At 32.0% G+C, this 15,880-nt stretch overlaps 1 protein-coding gene across 1 annotated transcript in view; it reads right to left on the bottom strand.

The window, feature by feature from the left end:
- Positions 1 to 12,868, bottom strand: part of LOC143063288 (uncharacterized) — a 37,903-nt gene extending 25,035 nt beyond the window's left edge. The window contains exons 1-4 of the mRNA XM_076235344.1: positions 12,756 to 12,868; positions 10,058 to 10,155; positions 3,300 to 3,386; positions 2,078 to 2,153 (exon numbers count right to left, since the gene is read on the bottom strand). Of these exons, the coding sequence (XP_076091459.1) occupies positions 2,078 to 2,153; positions 3,300 to 3,386; positions 10,058 to 10,155; positions 12,756 to 12,789 (295 nt within the window). The 5' untranslated portion in view covers positions 12,790 to 12,868. The remainder of the gene's footprint in view (positions 1 to 2,077; positions 2,154 to 3,299; positions 3,387 to 10,057; positions 10,156 to 12,755) is intronic.
- Positions 12,869 to 15,880: the final 3,012 nt, after the last annotated feature.

Genomic DNA, 15,880 nt, shown 5'->3' with positions numbered 1-15,880 from the left:
AAAAAACTATCTTAAAGGAGCAATAGTTGTCCAATTGATTTTTACCAATTTGACTCAATTATCATATTTGATTTATACTAAAACGTTTATTAAAATTACAAAATATTAAAATTAATATTTAACCATGTTTGGAGTAGATAATATGTATCGGTATTTCACGTGTATTTTAGATAACCTCCCAAAACTACATACGGTTATATTATCCGATATTAACATAGATATTAATATTAATATAAATTTATCGCGCACACTTGCAGTTGAATTCTTCTAGGACTGTTTGATTTCAAATTATAGGTTAACAAACATATTTTGATCATCGATTTGCCTTATAAGAACAACATTGTGTTGATTGAATGGTACACACTCGTTTCATTTTCATTCTTGACATTTTTTTCATTTAAATAGCTGAACATGGCAAGTATATGCGTAATCCAAAGGGTTAAATTGAGGGTCACCGTATTATAAATTTTTGTCTAAATCGTAGCTAATGCCCCTTTAAATAAATTTGATATAAACAGCAATAAATGTTCTAACCTAGATTAATATTTTTCAGTTTTACACGATAATTTTTCATAAAAAATGCAACGAAAGGAACTATTTCTCGTTTTCTATTGCTTAATTTCCATTTTAGAACGGCGATGTTCCTCTAGATCCATCTTGCGGTGTTTGTAGATCCTTTATACATACCAACCCTTTAGCCATGCTCGTGTCTATGTTAATACTTTAGATTTCTATTTACATAATCTATAAATTAATGGTAAATTTTACTTTCAACAATTTCTTTAACATGATTAAATTCAAATTTTTACAAATTCTTTTATAATACAAACATTTGATTTGGAAGTTTGGCTGCACCTGCGAATAGCTAACTAGAAACGGGATAGTACATTTTAAAAGTTATACTAAGTCTGTCAATTTTGATACGATTTGGAAAAAAAATGTTTCATCTTTAAAACTGATTCTGAATGATTAAAGTTTCATTTATACTTTAGATGAAAGATAAATCGTTTTAATTTTTTTTTATAGCAAATGCCCCTTTGAAATGAAATCTGATAAAAACAGCAAAACTGTTCTTTAAAAAGTGACTGCTAATAATAAAATATGAGCCAAAGGGTTAAATTGAAGGTCATTACAATACGGATTCAACTGGTTAAATATTTCACTTGCAAGCATATATCAACGATGTTTTTGAGCATATGTGGACCAATTTATTGCATCTAACAATTAATGTTACAAATTCAACTATGTAATATGATCTTTAAATACTTTTTTTTCGGCAAAGATTTTTATTTTGTAATCAATAAATTAAATTATTAAATTATTAAATAATTTCTTTAAATCTGATTGATATTTAATCTTTTTTGTATTAAGTAGTTGTTATTGATTTCGATCAGGCTTTAAATAAACACATCATAGATACCAGAATAAAAAAAATGTATTTGCGTCAGACGCGCGTTTTGTCTACAACAGACTCATCAGCGACACTCGAATCAAAAAGGGTAAAAAGGCCGAATAAAGTACAAAGTTGAAGAGCATCGAGAACCAACATTTCCTGACTGTATTGCCAAAGACAGAAGAGGTAGTCTATTCCTAAGGTAGAAAAGCCTTAGTATTTAAAAAAATCAAAGTTTTGTAAACAGTTATTTAATAATTATGATCTTTAAGTAAATGCTTGTTAAAAAAAAAATTGAACTTTGTGTCCTTGATGGTTTTGTATTTATAAAGAAAAGATAGGTAAAGCCCTTCTCAAATTATTTTTTATAGTTTGCTCTTATTCTGTGCTGTTACAACACTGTCCAAGGTTAAACATATTCAATACAGACGGATTCTGTCCGTAAATGTTATCGTTTGAATTGTTTTAAATAGTCATTTGGGTGTCTTTCATCGTTTGCTATACGATCTGGAATTATCTTGAAAAAAAGAAGACATTCGAACGGTGATCTCAAGTTGTTATTTCTATGTCATTTGTATATGCTACCGAGTTGTTTAGGTGACGATCTTAAGATATTTAAAAAAAATATGTTTTGATGGAAGGTTTTCACAGTGGATAATCGATTAACAAATACATTACACTTACGTTTTTCTACAAAACCATCTATACATGACTGATCATAACATCTACACGACGAATCATCTTGTTGAGGGCACACATTCTGCAAAATTGTATTTCAAAATCGTATGTTGGAATTAGACCTGAAACGACTGAATGACATTGGTTAAAAAAGGAAGTTAGTATTTTAAACTAAAACAACAAAACTTAAACTTTAAAAGCCAGTTAAATATTTCATATGAATTTACCAATTGCCTAATTGAGCGAGAGGTCTGAGTAATTCATCAACACTAGCGTCATTAGCTAAAATTCCGCGCATGCCATTCTGTTATCGACCCCAATCCTCATTGACTAGCATATTCGGTTTTCTTGCCGATGGTCGATAAATCTCTCTGGCACGTCAAACAAATATAACAATATCACCTAATTTGTTGTTGGACAACACCAATCAATCCTATATTCCTTTGCAATGATGAAAGTGAACTAATGAGAACATTGAAAACGATGTGAACAAGTTACATAGCGATCAACAAATATTGCTAATCTAAGTTAATTATTAATGACCTTTACACCTGAAACGCTTTGATATTTTTAGTTTAATTTGTTTAATAACAAATCTTTGACCCTGTTCAAACTTTTTATCTTCTTTAAACTACAAAAGGTGTGATATGATGATACTGAGTAATCTCCGCACAGATATCAATAATTACATTGAAAAAAAAATAAGTCTTTGTCATATCTGGATCTGTAAAGCCGGATTATAAAAACAAATCTTGGATAACCAATTATAAATAGCTTCATCCGGGTTAGCATATCCATTTTAGTGTCAGATAATAGCTTAGTTAACGCTGATTTTAAAACTATATTTTTCTGTATACTTTCGCCAAATATAAGACAGATAATAAGTACTGTCGTCTTATAAACCCATTCAATTGTATTTTAACTCAACTAACAGACAAAACAGGTAAAATGTCAAACATAGAACTACAGCCGACGACATTTTTTATAATCCAAATCACCATAAAAACAAACAAACAAAGAAAAACAGAAGGGCAAATAGACAAAGCACATTAACAAAAAATAATTATATTTACCAAAGCACTCTCCGGATGTAGTGAGCTTTCCGACTAAGTTATAACCGATTATTCCTAAATTGTATAGAAAATAGTACTTTTAAAAAGAATTACATAAATACATAAGTGTTCTTTGGTCATAAATGACAAGTATGTAAATAAATGATTTGTCTTACATGAATGTTTGCACTTTCGTCACAATCTCCCCTGAGTCTATCACGCCTATATTCAATTTCACAGTAAGGATGCATAGCGGATTCTCCCTGAAAATGTATGTTGATACCAGTATACTGTTAATATATTTAAAATTAATACCCATAATAGAATAGGAAAAGTGTTATAATAGCAGGTGAAGAGTAAAATCACAAAAATACTGAACTCCGAGGAAAATTCAGAACCAAAATTCCCTAATCAAATGGCAAAATTAAGTGAAGTTATTGTTTTTAACAAATATCAACCGTCTATTAAATATCACATTAACGTGAAAGAAAGCTTTTCTTGTATATACATTTTTTTCCCTTAGATTACACGACCATTATTCGAAATAATGTTTCATTACTAAAGCTTTCATTGTCGCTCAATGGCACACCTTATAATAAGTCGTTTCCAGTACTTACTGTTCCAGCAGTTGTTCTTCCAATTGGAAATATTATGTATCTGAATTTTAGGCCACACCAATTTAATTTCTTGTTCTACGGATTTGTGGACTCCAACAATTGGGGCGAGCGAGCGATTTGAAAATTTTAATAAAAAAGTATTTAATTTGCAATTTTTTTAGGGCAAAGCTTGAAAAGTAAAGGCGAGCGATTATATCTTTTTTGTAAACATAGAATAGTAGGATTTGACAATATTAAAACTTGATTTATTTTGACATTTTTTTAATTTATGAAGTATTTTTTTCCCTGTTTACCAAGAAATAATTATGTGTGACTGACAATGAGACAATTCTCCATCCAAGTCATAATCAGGTTGGGAACAACCCCTTAATGTTATAAATATCCCTTTTAATGAGGGGTCAATATATCTTTATAATATATCTTTTTGTAAAAAAAACACTTTTTAATACAGAAGGGCTCATATTTTCCCAAAGAACTATATATCCATCTTGTATTAAATGATCCAAGAATTTTGTAATATTTCTGGACTTTAACCATGTTAACACATTTACTTTAACAGTTTAATATTATTCAAAATAAATGGACCCCTCTTTTAGAAAAATTGTTAAAAAAAAATGTTGTATTCAACCTCTTTTCGAGTAAAAAAATCAAAGGTTTTGTATAGTAGCACTTTACAAATCCTTGGTATTTCTATTTTCTTTTCTACAACAGTAAAATGACCCTTTGTCTGAAAAAGGGGGGGGTATTGTTCCCAACCTGATAATAACAAACACGGGTCAAAGTACGGCCTTTTACACAGGGCTTTGATCAATACCAAACAGCAAGCTATAAGGGACCCCTAAATCATTAGTGTACAAAATTCGAACAGGAAAACCAACGATCTAATTTATATATCCAAACGGGAAAATACCAATGCACCACATCAAGAAACGACAACTGCTGAACGACAGGTCCCTGAATCAATCAGGACAGGTGCATAAACATACAGCGGCTATGGATAGTTTTGTTTCGCCAGCATACAATATAATTGCAGTTGAAGGCAACTCTTTCAGAAGTTCCTTGTTTTTTATTCTAACAACGAACATTTTGTGATAGGGAATATAAGTAAGGGGGAAAGAAACCTGTGTTTTGTTCTGTATAGGTATTTCCGCTGTTATATTTCGGAGCACTCCAACTTGGGATTAATTGGTGTCACAGATATGTACAGTGTGGTGGGGTGATAATAGGTTTAAAATCGTTATATACAGGTTTAAAAGACTTTGATCTATAAAAGACAAATGTTTATATCTTTTTATAATATTAACAACAAAACGGTGCGGGAAATTGACATGATTACGTTTACGGATGCAGGAAGCGAAAATATATATAAAAAAAATGTGTTTTGAAAAAAATAGGTGCGGGCTGGTCTGTCGAACAAGGAATTAAATTGGTGTGGCCTTAGCAATTAAAGTGTCTTTGGTGAAGATGTGTATCGTTTTCTTAAAAATGGTTTGATAAAAGTGTTCACTGATTTGATTTAAGTTTAGAAACTATTGTAATAACCTTTACTTTTGACCAACACGCTTTTGAAGAGATAATATAAATACATTCTGGTCATTTTCATTTTACGGGGTCACAACATCCATTTGTATAATTTCAGCTAAAAAAATATGCTTAAACTACCTACACACATTTGCCATAATATTCAATGCAAGAATCTGTCTATGTATTAGATATTTCGATTATATGGCTCTCTGTTTGTTCTGGTCTAATGCATCATCTTTTTGAAGTTTTTAAATTAGAGCAATCTGGTGAAGGTAAATCCTGAAAATCTCTTTGGACGAACGGAATTGATACGTTTTTTTTTTCATTACCTACACTGGTTCGCTATTAAACTGATGGAATGTATGTCCTGAGTATTTAATCCACTCAGTTTGTCAGTGATTTATATCAAACCTTTTTTTTTAGGAATTAAGAATCCAAATACGTACGAGACGATAAAGATTGTTTGCTTTTGTTCTCGGAAACACGGTGAAACTTAAACTATGTTACGCATAAATTTACTTAGTTGTGAATTTACAGTACATATCAGGTCACGGCACCATAATATTGTGAATAAAACAAAAGTTGTAAGCTGTATATTTGAATTACAGTAGCCACATTCAGGTATACAGTAACAACAACAAAAGAATGAAGTTACAATAAAAGTTACTTTCCGACGTCCAAAGGACGTCACGCTAAAGTTCGTGGGTTTCTCAACAGATGTTTTGAACTAATCATGACATTATAAGTATAAATTGTTCTCCAAACCCTTTTGTGTTGGTTTTTCTCACGATATCATAATAAAACATTTCGTTATTTTGATGTGTCAAAATGAAACATAGACATTGGTAGGATATTTACTGTCATGGACACCGCCGTCTTGCTTTGAGAAACATATGTTTGTAACATTCAAATTTTCAAACACAATACTGTACTATAAACATGTCATTACCATTTATTTTGCCTTTTGTTTCTGGGACCCAAGATGCTATTAATATTTGCATGTTAATAAGACATGAGAGTTCGATGCAGTGATTTTCAAAAACATATAGCATTAAGACGAAGAAGATTAATAAAACATAATGTAATGAGCTAATACAAAAAAGAAGATGTGATATGATTTCCAATGAAACAACTGTCCACAAGAGACCAAAATGACACAGACATTAACAACTATAGGTCACCGTACGTCCTTCTACAATGAGCTAAGCCCATACCGCATAGTCATCTATAAAAGGCCCCGATATGACAATGTAAAACAATTCAAACGAGAAAACTAACGGCCTTACTTATATAAAGTTATTTTGTTCGAAAATTGGATGCACACTAAATGACAAGAATGATTCATATATATGTTAAAAACGTATCGTCATGAGTTTATGTATTTGTGATTGATTATTTATCTTTGTAAACTGGCTACGTTGGTTTTCCCGTTTGAATGGTTTTACACTAGATTTCTTTTTAGCCCTTTATAGCTTGCTGTTCGGTGTGGGCCAAAAATCCGTGTTGAAGGCCGTATCTTGACCTATAATGATTTACTTTTATAAATATTACTTGGATGTAGAGTTGTCTCATTGGTACTCATGACACATCTTCTTATATCTATATACAATTGATTGTTTTATCAATCTGCCAAATAGATCTTTACTTCTGTAATATCATTTATATAAGAATATTTGTTCATCAAAACTGCATGTGATAGATGTAAAACCAAATGAGAATTTTAGTCAGCAATCTATACAGTGGTATCATTATTGATATAACACTTGCTGGATGGTCAATTAAATGTAACAGATATTTTGAATAACTGTAAACTCTAAAATTATTGTATGCATTTATTATAGCAAATTTTGAAAATTGGCTAAGATTAATGATTAATGATTGCGATTTCAGGAACAGCTACATACCAATATCTGTATCATTTAGAAGAAATCGGGTTCTTGTTTCTTTGAAACACACGCAATCGCATGTTCGTATAAAATAAAACAAATTTAAAATTATTCTGTCTTTACAGTAAGGAAGTTATCATGCAGAGTTCGGATTCTTTTCCAGTATGGACTATTCCGTGTGTCCTTTTCCGTTAAAATAGCTTTTACAAGCTTATATCAGGTTTTGGAATTTTCAATATATTTGTCATATGAGTCACAGAATATTTATTGGCGTATCTAGTGAATTAAAGAAACTCATCATTAGATTCTAGGACTAAAACTGTTTACGACAGACAAGTGTTTTGTTCTTTAAAAGACTCGCCAGTAACTATATAATTAAAAACGTTGAAAATTCCAAATACAGTTAATTATTACATTGGTTGCAATGAATTACATTGATTTCCCAGTTAGATAAATCCGATAATTTCACATGTGAAATAAACGTGGTTATTTCACTCTCTGACGTCATACAACAATAGGCGTTGTCAAGTTATTAGTTATACTATAATTATTACATTGGTTGCAATGAATTACATTGATTTCCCAGTTAGATAAAAACCGATAATTTCACATGTGAAATAAACGTGGTTATTTCACTCTCTGACGTCATACAACAATAGGCGTTGTCAAGACGTCGGTAACGTCGGATCAAAACAAATTCTTAATGCGTAGGAAAAAGATATAGTTCCTTACATTTTCTATATTAATTTCATAAAAAAAAGCCATTTGCCAATGTAATAAAAAGAATAACTAATCGCCGTATTTGAATATCAAAAATAAGACAACTTGTGACCGAACGCCGCTATAGATTAAACTCGTGCTGCGCACTCGTTTAATCCATGCGTCGTTCGGTCACGCGTTGTCTTATTTTTGATATTCAAATACGGCGATTAGTTATACTATAATTATTACATTGGTTGCAATGAATTACATTGATTTCCCAGTTAGATAAAAACCGATAATTTCACATGTGAAATTATCGGTTTTTATCTAACTGGGAAATCAATGTAATTCATTGCAACCAATGTAATAAAAAGAATAACTAATCGCCGTATTTGAATATCAAAAATAAGACAACTTGTGACCGAACGCCGCTATTTTTAATCCATAGCGGCGTTCGGTCACAAGTTGTCTTATTTTTGATATTCAAATACGGCGATTAGTTATTCTTTTTATTACATTGGCAAATGGCTTTTTTTTATGAAATTAATATTTAATATAATTAATTTCACATTCACTCGTTTAATCCATGCGTCGTTCGGTCACGCGTTGTATTATTTTTGATATTCAAATACGGCGATTAGTTATACTATAATTACTATTGCTAATATTGTTAATATCCCTTGGTCGGTGCTATTGATCTTAAGTCCAAAGGAAAACCAACATTTACGAACCTCAATACTTCTGTGCTTGTATCAAAACACGGATATTTGTTTACAGAAATGTGTTGACATGAATCTAAGGCGTATAAACGAAGCAATAGATCAATAGATTAGTGATGTTATTAAACAAAATGTCCTGTATTGTGAATGATGTCGGGGGTAAAATCCTATGGGATTTCTAGATTTGCTGTTTTTCGAAGTGTTTTAGAAGGACCTTCCAAACAGTTTTTCGATCATTTGATAGCACCATTGTTTGTGTATTTGTCTGCTGGAAAAATAGAATGTTCGTCGTTATCATTGGATTAATTAGAAACCCTTGCTTATGGTTAATCAAAGTTTTCAAAGGCACCTCTGATTAAATGAGTGAACATCTTTTGTCGAAAAGATAAAATTTCAGTTCTCAAGCATAGTCCTGAAACGCATCAATCCTTTTTGAATAAAGAAAGGCAACAGTAGTATACCGCTGTTCAAATTCATAAATCAATGGACAAAAAACAAAATCGGGGTAACAAACTAAAACTGAGGGAAACGCATATATAAGAGGAGAACAACGACACAACACTACAATGTAACACACACAGAAACAGACCAAGCATCAGACAAAATCCCACGAGAATAACAAATATAACATCAAAACTAAATACAAGAATTTGGGATAGACGAGTACCGTGACACGTCTTCACGCAATGTCAATTTACACTCAAAAATAAGAGAAGCAAACGTCGCAACGTTAAATTGTAACACACACAGAAACGAACTATAAAATATCTCTCTTTGTTGCTTATTTTCACGTTGCCATATTCTCCAGGTATCAAACAGAAAGAATGTCTTCAAATGTTTCCAGAAGTATAAAATAGACATTGCAAGTATATCATTAGCATAGTTCTTGTTATTCAAAAAAGAAAAGTGCCAGTGCTTAGAAATAAATTAAAGTGCAGGTAACAGTTACAGCAGTCTGTAAATGTGATGTGTCTGCCTAAATAAGAATAATTTTATTGTTACTGGGGGACATACATGTTTTTCTTTATGTACGAGTATAGTCTATTTAGCATTTGTTGTTGACACCTTTGTCAATTTACTATCAACTACATATTTTTTTTTTAAATTGTTGGAATCTTTAATCTATTTATTTGTTTATTTGTTTAATTGTTTGAATTTGTTTTAGTTTGGTTGACAAAGCTTTGGCTGCTGGATCTCGATTATTGTTACATTATCCTTTCATGTCCGTTTGGGATGCTTAACACATGTTAACATAACTATAAAACTGACAGACAGGTTGGAGGTTTAACTAACTATTGAACTAGGGTTAACCAACTTTTTGCTTTTTCTCAATTGCCTATGCCAAGTCTTCAATATGGCAGTTGTTTTATGTTCGTTTTGTTAGTTGATTAATATCAAAATTGTGTTTTGTCAGTTATAACGAACTTCCCCTTTTTAATATACTTTTGAGTTCGGTATTTTTGTCATACATCTGTACTAAACTTACATTTTGTTCACATACTTCGCCTAAGCATTTCAGGGATGACACAATTCCATTTAATCCATTAACGACGAAAGGTGATGATAATCTAAAACTTATACAAACTGTAAAAAAAGTCAATGGTTAATCTGCTGATTGTATGATGAACGGAAAGCTATTTATGTTATGAAAAGATACCAGATATATCATACAGAACACCATACGCGTGTTGGGTCTGTGTGAGTACATCTGAACTCGTGTAGTCAGCTATTCTGTGTTGACATGAACTATGGTCATAATCATAGATAAACTGTGGACTTTTCGAAATAAGAAATAGACTTAACTGTATTTGGCAGAACCTTTCGGAATTATGTGCCATTAATGCCATCAAACTTAGTTTTTTTATTTGCCATTTTTAACTTTTTTATTCGAGCGTCACGGATAAGCCCTTTTATGTCAACTCAAACTCTGTCATAACATATCCACTAGAAGATAAATACTTCGTCAGCTGGAATATTGCTCTATACATTTACTTGTGTTAATATGTGTTTGTTTGTGTTGTTTTCTAATTAATAAACATTCATCTCGAATTTTCTATGTTTTTTTTAATTAGGAATGCAAATCTATGTTATGATTTTCTTCTTACACAACGTTATGTGAACAAACAGACAGAAATAATCGTTAAAATGTCAAAAATATGGGTACAGCGGTCAACATTATGTAATTATCTTCATCACTATGAAAGCAAACATATATGCAATAAACAACTACACAAATGTCTTTAGACAAAGCAAATTACCAAAAATGAAACACAAGAACAAACAAATGTACCATATATATGAAACACAATGACGGAATGTATAAGTATATAAACACGTCAAATAGATATCCGAAGTCGGGAGCCTGTAGTTCAGTGATTTTCGTTTGTTGTTGTGTTACATATTTGTTTTTATTTCATTACTGAATATAAATTAGGTCGTTAGTTTTATCGTTTGAATTGTTTTACATTTGTCATTTCGGGACCTCTTATAGCTGACCATGCGGTATGGGTTTTGCTCATTGTTGACTGTCGTACCGTGACCTATAGTTGTTAACGTCTGTGTGATTTTGTCTCTTGTTGAAAGTTGTCTCACTGGCAATCATACCAAATCTTCATTTTTATAATCACTAAAAATAGACTAAACAGTAAAAGTAATATTCATAAAGACAAATAATTATCTACTGTAACACGTTATTAAGATGATAATAAACGTCAGTATCCAGAATCTATTCTTCAAGACCAACGTGTATTATTTGTAAAGTTGATACAAGCTGTTGGTACCTTCAGGTGAACCATTTTTAGAAAAAGGACGAGACTTTCTTTGACATACACCTGGGTCATCTGATAGTCAAATTTCTGGTAACGTTTTTACAGAGCCTGAGAAGCAACTGCAAGGTATTGGATACCGAATCAGTTGAGAAATATATTCCCCATATACAGGTGAAGTCTGTATATTTCTAAGGTGTGGGAAATTTATAATTTCAAAATTAAAACGGTCTCGTTTGTCATATATTCTGGTAAAGAGATGATCGTTTATGTCATATTCAGGATATGAAATAAGTTTGAAAATGAGACAAGGCAAATCGCCTCTTTTTTTTAAATTTTAGTTATGGGGATCTATTAATGGAACCAAATCAGACAAGTTCGGATTTTATTGGGAACAAATGATAAGATATACATTTTCATACTCATTCGGTATTCAAGAGCTGCTACTCCGATTCAGACTATCGAACAATTATTATCGTTTATGTTATTATTACCACTGCGCCGACACCTTTGCTGGAGGACTGATGGTCCCGAGGGTATCACCAGCCCAGTAGCAAGTACTTCAGCACTGGCATGCAATTACGGATGTCTCAGTAAAATTTGTAATCACAGTTACAAAACTTTGGAAATTTATAAAAAAATAAGAAATATAACTTCCCCATGCAAAGCTCTGATTCCCTCTTAGGAACCTGTTTCATTGGTTATCGTGCGTTTATATAGTTCATCATTGGTTTTAGTTTTTCGTTCTCTTTATAAAGACTACACCGTTTGTTTCCATTTTTCATTGTTTAATAATACAAAACACGCGGCTGGCGTTTAAAATTATATTCCTGGTACCTTTGATAACTTTGAACAATAGAAATTATGAGGACAAATTTAGCTTGTTGTTCAGTATGAGCCAAGGCCGAACTTTAACGTATAATTGTTTACTTTTTACACATTTTGACTAGGATGAAGAGTGTTTTAATTGGCACTCATATCACATACACCTTCTTATGGTTACTGACATAAAAAAAATCCACATTAAACCCATTAAACCTTGCTTTTTCATTAAAGCCATCTGCATTAAGGTTTATCAACTGGCATTAAAACATATACCAATATTTACACAACAAAATTTTCTGTGAGCCTAGACAAACTGGCGCATAAACATAAACTAACAGACGAGTTTCAATTCATACGGTCCACTCAGTTACAGTTTAAATCATCTATTGTTTGCAGGTGTCTATTGTCAATCTACTGTCCATTCAAACCAATACAACTGACAAAATTCATTATATAAGGGGATATTCTGCAGGTCCTGCCATGCTCCAAAACTGTTTATCTCTACTCAGAGTAAATGTGTGGTGTAAATACGGTCATTATGAACCTTAATACATTATATAAACATCTATATATCTAAGTATAAATAAAACTTACCAATATATATTACAAGGATACTATTTACATCCATTTTCAACACTCCTGACAACAATGCACTAAACAACGCCTTTGTCAGGTTATAACAATATTCTTATCGTGATAGAAAAGTGGTAAAGGTTCAATAAGAGCTTCGAACTAAAATATCCAAAAGTGTTGACTTTAATCCTTTTTTTTTTCGGAAAGGTGTTAAACAAAACTGATACAATTTCAGAAAACTTTTGGTCTTCTTCAAGATAAATGAGGGAGTTTTTTTTAATTGATTTAAAATTAATGGAAGATTCAATACCACTATACAGGAGCATTTTCATCAGAACTGTTTTAAATTTAACTACAGTTTTACAGGTTATTTCATCTATTAGTCATCTACTAAAATTTAAGAAGTAATTCATGCAAGCCATAGATTTGTTGGAAATTTTTACATGACATGAGCTATAAAATTCGATGTTTATCTCGAGTATAAGCGAATATAACGACATGGCCTTGTAAAACATTTGAACTATTCTATGGCTAGCATAAATATTTTCAATAATAATAGGACAAATACGGTAATTAGAAAAACTGAAGCGAAGGTATGATTAATCTGTGAACGGAGGTTCAATTTTACACCCTGTAATATAAAAACTACATCATTCAAATAAATCCTAAGCTTGAACACACATTAATTATCTCTTAAAGTGGGATTGGCTGTCAAATGAATGTTTACCGAATTTACTCAAATTTTCATATCATTTGATTAATAACTTACTAAAAAGTGTATCAAAATTATAAAAAAGTAAAAAAAATAAAACAACACTTTAAAAGCCATTGGCTTCTTATTTTGTATCATCGTTTCATGTGTATTTCAGTCTAGAAGCCATCCAATTTACTATCAGTTGATATAAATAGATAGTGAACGCGTGCAATTTTATTTTTCAAGGTTTGTTTAAAATCATATGATAGATTACAAATTTATATTATTCTCGATTTTACCTGGAAAAGAAAGGTTTTTTGTTCATCGAATCAGTCAATCAAATTATTCATCTTTTTTCACTTTCAATGTTGCCATTACCATGATGCATAATATTTTTATTTGGGCGGGTTGTTGTCTCTTTGACACATTCCCCATTTCCATTCTCAATTTTATAATACATCTCTAATTAATGGTATAAATTGAATGTCGCATGAATGCGGATGCAATTGTTGTTTTATTTTATTAAGCCATATCGGATGCTAAAAGCTATTTCACCCTTTCCATGATTAAACAAAAAAAAATCAGATCTTTATTTTGTATTTATCTCGTAGCTAGTGCCCCTTTTAATAACAACTAGAAACATTAGTTCAATCCTTATCATTTATAACCAATAAAATTGCCGACAATTCACTGTAAAATCCACAGTTATCATGTTGTAACAAAGTTAGAGTAAAACGCCATGTTCACTTACTAAAATCCATGAATGTGCGTTTAATGCGGGGTTCACACATTGCCGATTATTGCTCCCGTTTGAGATCAGACAGCGATACGACACTAAAAGTAATAAAGTCGGATTACTATCCTCAAGTATCTGGAATGTCCTATCATTGTCTGAACGCAGTCGTTTAAGTTCGTAACAGATTCTTATGACTCGGGAAGGGTCCGAATAGTTCGGCGAGGCACCCCGACAGTTAGGTGCGTCCCGTAACATTCGGGGAAACTCAATCGATTTTGTCTAGTCGGATTACAATCGTGCCTATGTCGTGACATATTCTGCTATATCGGATCAAAATCCTAACAATGTTCTGTGTATTCTGGACGGTGTCCTGTGGAACGGGAATGAGCTGGAGAAATTTTTCATTGCTGTTTTTCTGCCGATTGAGTCCAGATTGCATCCAGATCTTGACGATTGCGAACCGTTTTTGCCGAAACCGTTCCGGAACAGTCCCGTTATTTATACGAAATTCGTCATTGATACCCATTTTAAAGTCCCGACAATTACAGAATACAATACGACTGAGACCAGACAAAGCCGTTTGCAATGCGATAGAGCAGAGCGTGATAGGATTACGTTCCGACAGTACCTGAAAGTCCCGAAGTTGCCTACAGTTTTCGAACGGATAACTTCCGTCAACGTCGGTTAACTGTCTGGTCACTGTCTGATATCTGTCGGATTACATTCGGTAGAATCGGGACGCAGTCGTGACAGACTCGGTCGGATTTTACCAGGCGAAATGTACAAATTGGATTAGAAACGGATTAAGAACGGGATTGTAGGGATAAATTCGCTTGGAAACGGTTGAATATTGACGCTTCCTGAACAATATCTGATTGTTGGCGTGATTATATTATTTGTTTTACAAATTTTAATTAAAGTTTGAATGTCCATCCACTATTCATGGGACCTTGATCAGACTTTTGACAAATTTTAATCGGGAATGGTCCTGTCAAGAACGGCGGTAAAAATCGTGAATGTGTGACCTCAGCTTAAGATAAACTAAAAATGAAACAAGACATACCTGAATAAAGGCAACAGTAGTATACCGTTGTTCAAAACTCATAAATCTACGGACAAAAAACAAAATTGGGGTAACTTACTAAAACTAAGGGAAACGCATTAAATATAAGAGGAGAACAACGACACAACATTAAAATGTAACATACACAGAAACGGACTAAGCATTAGACAAAATCCGAAGAGAATAACAAATATAACATCAAAACCAAATACATGAATTTGGGATAGAGAAGTAAACTTTTTAAAAACACATTATCCGAATTTAGAGAATACACGTAACGGTATAATTCTCAGCTTGAGAGTTTTCGTTCGTATGACATCCTTTTTTAAATGACGTAATGTGCCAAGATTAATCATGAAATATCGCCGAATTTTACTTTATCTTTATTGCATTATTTTTTTTACATAGGACTAGGAATAACGAGAATGTAGTTTCTTTTTCAATTCCAATGTGAATATAGCCAAATCCTCATAGTAGTTACACATAGGTTACGATGTGGAATTATGTTTGGGGTAAATAGTATTACCGTAGAGTAATTTCTCGCAATTTGATTGGCTGATATTGTCCTAACAAATTTTAGTACAATTTTTCATTACGACAAATATTCCAATCTTCCTTATACTATTGACCTAATAAGTTTTTAAGTTGCTTTA

The sequence above is a fragment of the Mytilus galloprovincialis genome, chromosome 2, assembly GCF_965363235.1.
Source record: "Mytilus galloprovincialis chromosome 2, xbMytGall1.hap1.1, whole genome shotgun sequence".
NCBI classification, from domain to species: Eukaryota; Metazoa; Mollusca; class Bivalvia; order Mytilida; family Mytilidae; genus Mytilus; species Mytilus galloprovincialis.
Note: the sequence above shows the minus strand (reverse complement) of the source record. Positions and strands in the feature narration are given on the sequence as shown.